The following is a 6,974-nucleotide window of genomic DNA, read 5'->3' on the forward strand; positions in this document are numbered from 1 at the left end:
TAACTATCTGAGCTTCGGATGCGTCTGCAGAAATCTCCAGGAACTTTAAAGCCCTGTGTAACCCTTCCAATGCTGGTCTATTAAAAAAAAATGCTGGTTGCATATAATATACTGTAAATAATGTTTTAGAGCAAAGTTGAAATGCAGGGTTATATTCCGCTTTAAGCTGGGTATAAGATGCATGATCATTTGAATTTACAAAGACCCAGCAATTCAAGTTTGTGTTAGTCCATGGGAAAGGTGTCATAGCTGGGGTTGCAAGATCAAGAGGGACACACTAAGTGGGGAGGGGAGACCATTGCAAAGGCTTACAATCTAAATTTTGCTATATTGATCAGCCTTTCCATAAATGTCAGCCATATCAAAATTAGCAAATGAGCGCTGGACCCAATCTGAAGGTGTTTAAAGGATACCTGAACTGAAATTTGACATAATGAGATAGACATGTGTATGTACAGTGCCTAGCACACAAATAACCATGCTGTGTTCCTTTTTTCTTTCTCTGCCTGATAGAGTTAAATATCAGGTATGTAAGTGGCTGACTCAGTCCTGACTCAGACAGGAAGTGACTACAGTGTGAACCTCACTGATAAGAATTCCCCTTTTTTACCTCTTTCTTGCTCTCAGAAGCCATTTTCTGCTAGGAAAGTGTTTTATAGTTGGAATTTCTTATCAGTGAGGGTCACACTGTAGTCACTTCCTGTCTGAGTCAGGACTGAGTCAGCCACTTGCATACCTTATATTTAACTCTTTCAGGCAGAGAAAGAAAAAAAGGAACACAGCATAGTTATTTGTGTGCTAGGCACTGTACATACACATGTCTATCTCATTATGTCACATTTCAGTTTGGGTATCCTTTAAGCCAGAAAACGTTTGTCAACCACCTTCTGTCTCAAAGATACGTTTTTCTCTGAAATTAAATATAATAATTAATGTGTTTGGTCTCTGGGAGCAACAGAGGACACAAGGAACGCACAGGTCTCATTTAATTTTCCACATTGTGTGTTAAACTGACGCAGAGATATAACTTCAGATATTTCATATCTCTTTTCCCTCTGACGGGGGTGGAACTGGATCATGTGGCAGAGACTGCCCATCTTTGATTACCATCTCCCCCCTCCAGCGGAGAAAGGGTTAAATTGCTGGACACACAGGCTGTCCAGAGTCCTTTCTTTGCCAATTCATATACCATTTATTGAAGTACAGTGGGATGTGAAAGTTTGGGCAACCTTGTTAATCGTCATGATTTTCCTGTATAAATCATTGGTTGTTATGATAAAAAATGTCAGTTAAATATATCATATAAGAGACACACAGTGATATTTGAGAAGTGAAATGAAGTTTATTGGATTTACAGAAAGTGCACAATATTTGTTTAAATAAAATAAAGCAGGTGCATACATTTGGGCACTGTTGTCATTTTATTGATTTCAAAACCTTTAGAACTAATTACAGGCAGGGCCGGTTTAAGCAACAATGGGGCCCCAGGGCAAAATAAACCTGGGGGGCCCCCCCAAAAGATAGCCCGGAGCAAAAATTGGCATTAAGGGACCTTTTTTGCAGCTGGTATAGTCAGGGTTTGAAGCCCCAATCGGTCAGAGCTCCACATTCTGGCTACCCCAGCCTGCATGGGGGACAAGGGGTTTAAAAGTTTCAGGAGGGGGGACCCCACATAATTTTTTATTTTTTTTTAAATTCCCACACTCTAAACATAAAAAAAAAATGGGAAAATAGGAAAAAAATGCCAGGGATCTTCATACAGCCATATTGCGGCTGTATAGCGATCCCTGGCCAAAGCGCTACGGCTGCGTATGGACCCCCTGGAAACCCTGTCAGGAAATGTATTGCTCTTTCTTTTGATACATGTAAAATTACACTACTGTTAGGTACTAAAAGTGACATTTACCGCATTTAAAAGTATACTTTTTTCCTTTGAATATTTAAAATTGATTTTCTCAAAAACTATAATGTCTTTTTGAAAAATTGTTTTTTTCCTCTTATTCCCAATGATCTCCTTAACATATCCTGCAAATTTAGGGTTTCTAGAATTTTAAGATGGATTTGCTATTAACCATTAAAGTCGGCTGATTTTTAAATGTGTATTTTTTTTTCCTTTGAAACTTTAAAATCAATTTTCTCAAAAAGTATAAGGTCGATTTGAATTTTTTTTCCTCTTGTAGCCACTGGGGGCCCCTACAAGCTCTGGGGCCCTGGGGCAGCTGCCTCCTTTGCCTTTATGGTAGCGCCGGCCCTGATTACAGGAACTCAAATTGGCTTGGTAAGCTAAGTGACCCCTGACCTACATATACAGGTGAATCCAATTATGAGAGAGTATTTTAGGGGGTCTGTTTCCCTGTAAGTTTCCCTCCTCTTTTTATTTTCTCTGAAGAGTAGCTAAATAGGGGTCTCAAAACAACTCTTAAATGGCCTGAAGACAGATTGTTCACCATCATGATTTAGGGAAAGGATACAGAAAGCTGTCTCAGAGATTTCAGCTGTCTGTTTCCACAGTTAGGAACATATTGAGGAAATGGAAGACCACAGGTTCAGTTCAAGTTAAGGCTCGAAGTGGCAGACCAAGAAAAATCTTGGATAAACAGAAGCGACGAATGGTGAGAACAGTCAGAGAGAGCCCACAGACCAGCACCAAAGTCCTACAACATCATCTTGCTGCAGATGGAGTCACTGTGCATCGTTCAACCATTCGGCACACTTTACACAAGGAGATGCTGTATGTGAGAGTGAGCCTTTTCTCTGCCCACCGCACAAACAGAGCAGTTTGAGATATGCTAAAGCACATTTGGACAAGCCAGCTTCATTTTGGAATAAGGTGCTGTGGACTGATGAAACTAAAATTTAGTTATGTGGGCATAACAAGGGGCATTATGCATGGCGTGAAAAAAACACATCATTCCAAGAAAAACACCTTCTACCTAGTAGGTTCCATCATGCTGTGGGGCTGTGTGGCCAGTGCAGGGACTGGGAATCTTGTCAAAGTTAAGGGATACATGGATTCCACTCAATAACAGCAGATTCTGGAGACCAATGCCCAGGAATCAATGGCAAAGCTGAAGCTGTGCCGGGGCTGGATCTTTCAACAAGACAACAGCCCTAAACACTGCTCAAAATCCACTAAGGCATTCATGCAAATAAACAAATAAAACGTTCTGGAATGGCCATCTCAGTCCCCGGACCTGAATATAATTTGAAAATCTGTGGTGTGAGTTAAAGAGAGCTGTCCATGCTCGGAAGCCATCAATCCAATATCTCAATATAGAGATGTTTTGTAAAGAGGAATGGTCCAAAATACCTTTAACCAGAATATTCAGACTCTCAACGGAACCTACAAGAAGCATTTAGAGGCTGTAATTTCTGCAAAAGGTGGATCTACTAAATATTGATTTAATTTCTTTTTTGTGGTGCCCAAATTTATGCACCTGCCTAATTTTGTTTAAACAATTATTGCGCACTTTCTGTAAATCCAATAAACTTAATTTCACTTCTCAAATATCACTGTGTGTGCCTCCTATATGATATATTTAACTGACATTTTTTATCGTAACAACCAACGATTTATACAGGAAAATCATGCCGATTAACAAGGTTACCCAAATTTTCGCTTTCCACTGTATTTATATAGCACCAGCATATTACGCAGCGCTGTACAGAATATACTGTCTTATCACTAACTGTCCCTCAGAGGGGCTCACAATCCCTACCAAAGTCATATGTCTATGTGTGTATCGTGTAGTGCATGTATTGTAGTCTAGGTCCAATTTTTTAGGGTGAAGCCAATTAACTTATCTGTATGTTTTTGGGATGGGAGAGGAAACCAGACTGCCCAAAGGAAACCCAAACCGACACGGGGAGAACATACACACTCCTTGCAGATGTTGTCCAGACCTGGCTGGGATTCAAACCGGGGACTCAGTGCTGCAAGGCGAGAGCGCTATTACTCGCAGAACTTTCTAACCTCTGTTTGAATTTACAATTCCAAAAGGACACGGTTATTCTAAAAGACTTGTCAGACTGAATCCACTTTATTCCCCATTTTTTTAAAACAATTTCTGTACTCAGTTTTATGCATTACTTTATTTTAAAATAAACAATTAAATAATTGTTTATTGATTGGCTTGTTATGAATATCTCTGCAGAGAACGTCACCATAACCATTTTTATTGATATTGTTATTTTCTGGACTAGCTACAGTTAGATTTGCATATTTGCGCACTAAAGAAAATTTCTGACAGCAACCTGATCGCAATACAAGATTGCATATTGTATCGATTGTACATACAGTACAATCAAAATTGTATTGTGTGTGTGGACTCACCAACCAATCCAAAAGGTCAGCCTGTCTCATCCTCCCTCCTCCTCTCTGTCTGTCTATTTCCTCCTCTTCCTGTCTCTCAGCCTCTAGTGACAGTGGAGCCAGACAGACAGAGGAACGGATAGATTTCATGCTGAAATCTGTTGAAAATCTGTGTGTAGTGTTTGGAGGGATTCATTCAGATAGATCCCTCTCTGACCAACTTGAAGATAGTCTGAAGTAAAATTTAAAAGAAAAAAAAAACAGATACTTACCTAAGGAGAGGGAAGGCTCCGGGTCCTGTGGAGTCTTCCCGTTCTCCTACCGGTGTCTCCTTTTCCCCGCAGTCTCCCCATTTGGCCGTGGACTGCCTTCTTCCGGGTTGGGGATTATTTGGCAGTGTTCGGGTGTGCGCAGTACAGAGCAATTGGTCTTCGGAAGCCTGAGCGCTTCAAACTGCTGAACTCACCCGAGGCAGAAGGTTTAAACGGTGAAGCCTGCGGGGGAACAAGGAGATCGTCAGGAGAACGAGAAGGCTCTATAGGACCCAGAGCCTCCCCTCTCCTTAGGTGAGCATCTGTTTTCTTTTCTTTTAGATTTTACTTCAGATTAACTTTTATGGTACAAATTCTAACTCAATCCTGACTATTTCTGATGTTACTCATACAAGGACTGCAAGCTTTTGCCACCAAAATAGCAGACAATGTTAAAAAATGTTTTTGAAAAAAAAAAAAACAGGCCACGTTTGCTGGATTATCTATGACCTCCAGTGCAATCCAGTTTCTCTTACTGTTCACTGAGGTTGGAAAATCACTTGAAGGGGTTATTCAATCACAATATATCTACCAGCAGATTTAGAGAAATAATCAGCCACATTGTATTCCTGTGTAACAGTATGCGATACTTACTTATCTGAGCACAAGCCTCTGCAATCTCTTGTGGCATCATCTTCCGAAAACCACGGTTGTCGATAATTATCAGGGACTTAGTTAATTTGTGTTCTTCTCTTTTTTTTGACATGCCACCATCAGATCTCCCAGCTCCAGCAATATTATGGTACTGTATGTTTTTCAGCACACAGACACACGAGTTGATAAGTGATGATTTGCCGTGTCCCGTCATCCCGAACAGTTGCAGGGCCACCACAGAGCCATCTTCCTTAATTCGGGCTCGTAGGGCTTCAAGGTTCCGTTGCGGTTCTTTTGACATTGTTTCAGAATGCAAAGTCCCATAAGCAACAAAATACAGCAGAACTAAGGCCTACGGTATATGAAAGTTGTAGAACTGCAGCTATTGCGTTGTTCAAATAACGAATACAAATCGTTTCATTTTCACTTTGATGTTTATTCTATCGGTGAAAAGCCAGAAAAACTTGAACCAGGGAGTGGTTGGAATTTGGAAAAAAACATGTAGAAGTGAATAAGCAAAAGATGTACTTTTCTTGGCCGAGGTTGCAGGGAAATTCTGTTTTATGATACAGTTGGCATAAATATAGACGGGAGACGAAAAGGTTTTATGTCATATAATGCTGCTAGAAATTATCTTTACAGAGAACAGGTACACAAATAAATGGTTTAGCACCATCATAAATAAGAAATAATGCTACACTGAGAGTTTATATCAAAATACAAACAGCACCGAAGAACAACCAGGTAAAAAATACCTCAAAAACACTGTACCAGACTGATATAGGCACAATCAATCAAAGTGCTGGTGCTAATGCCAAGACCAGACTCCGGAAGGAGATTAACCACTTCCCAACTAAGGGGTTTTACCCCTTCAGCATCCAAGCAATTTTCACCTTTCAGCTCTCCTTCCATTCATTTGGCAATAACTTTATCTCTACTTATCACAATGAAATAACTATATCTTGTTTTTTTCGCCACCAATTAGGCTTTCTTTAGGTGGGACACTATGCCAAGAATTATTTTATTCTAAGTGTGTTTTAATTGGAAAATAGGAAAAAATTGGGAAAAAAATCATTTTTCAGTTTTTGGCCATTATAGTTTTTAAATAATGCATGCTACCATAATTAAAATCCATGTAATTTATTTTCCCATTTGACTTGGTTATTACACCATTTAAATTATGTCCCTATCACAATGTTTGGCGCCAATATTTTATTTGGAAATAAAGGTGCATTTTTTCAGTTTTGCATCCATCCCTAATTACTAGCCCATAGTTTATAAAGTAACAGTGTTATACCCTCTTTACATAGATATTTAAAGAACAAGCGACACCTATGCTAACCTAGAAATAAAAAAAACACATAAGTAGATAAATACTACTTCTACTTACATAACAGATGTATTGTGCTATCCACGTAATCATTCCTATGAATTTTATAAAGGAAAAGCAGAAAATCCTATTCTAGGCAGTGGCCATCTTGCCAAGTTAATGCTGACATCATATCCTCCCTGACTCTTGTTTTCCCCCTCCTCTCTCTTGCTCATTGTGTATTCATTAGCTGCCCTCCTCCCAGAGTCTTCAGACAATCCCACTGAGGTGTATACTAATGGCCCATACTCACGGGCTACTTTTGTGCCCTGTCGCCCGCACACGGGAGCGTGTGCGCGACCGTTCGGCGACAGCTAGTTGCCAGGTCCCTCCGCGTACACACGCGGAAGAGGGATTACTGAAGCGACAGAAGCTGTCGCCGACGTTC

The 6,974-nt window shown here is 40.1% G+C and overlaps 1 protein-coding gene across 1 annotated transcript in view; it reads right to left on the minus strand.

Annotated features, from left to right (window-relative positions):
- LOC137525394 (uncharacterized) overlaps nucleotides 1-5,369 on the minus strand; it is a 93,224-nt gene extending 87,855 nt beyond the window's left edge. The window contains exon 1 of the mRNA XM_068246468.1: nucleotides 5,218-5,369. Within this exon, the coding sequence (XP_068102569.1) occupies nucleotides 5,218-5,329 (112 nt within the window). The 5' untranslated portion in view covers nucleotides 5,330-5,369. The remainder of the gene's footprint in view (nucleotides 1-5,217) is intronic.
- Nucleotides 5,370-6,974: the final 1,605 nt, after the last annotated feature.

The sequence above is a fragment of the Hyperolius riggenbachi genome, chromosome 7 (assembly GCF_040937935.1).
Source record: "Hyperolius riggenbachi isolate aHypRig1 chromosome 7, aHypRig1.pri, whole genome shotgun sequence".
Lineage (NCBI taxonomy): Eukaryota > Metazoa > Chordata > Amphibia > Anura > Hyperoliidae > Hyperolius > Hyperolius riggenbachi.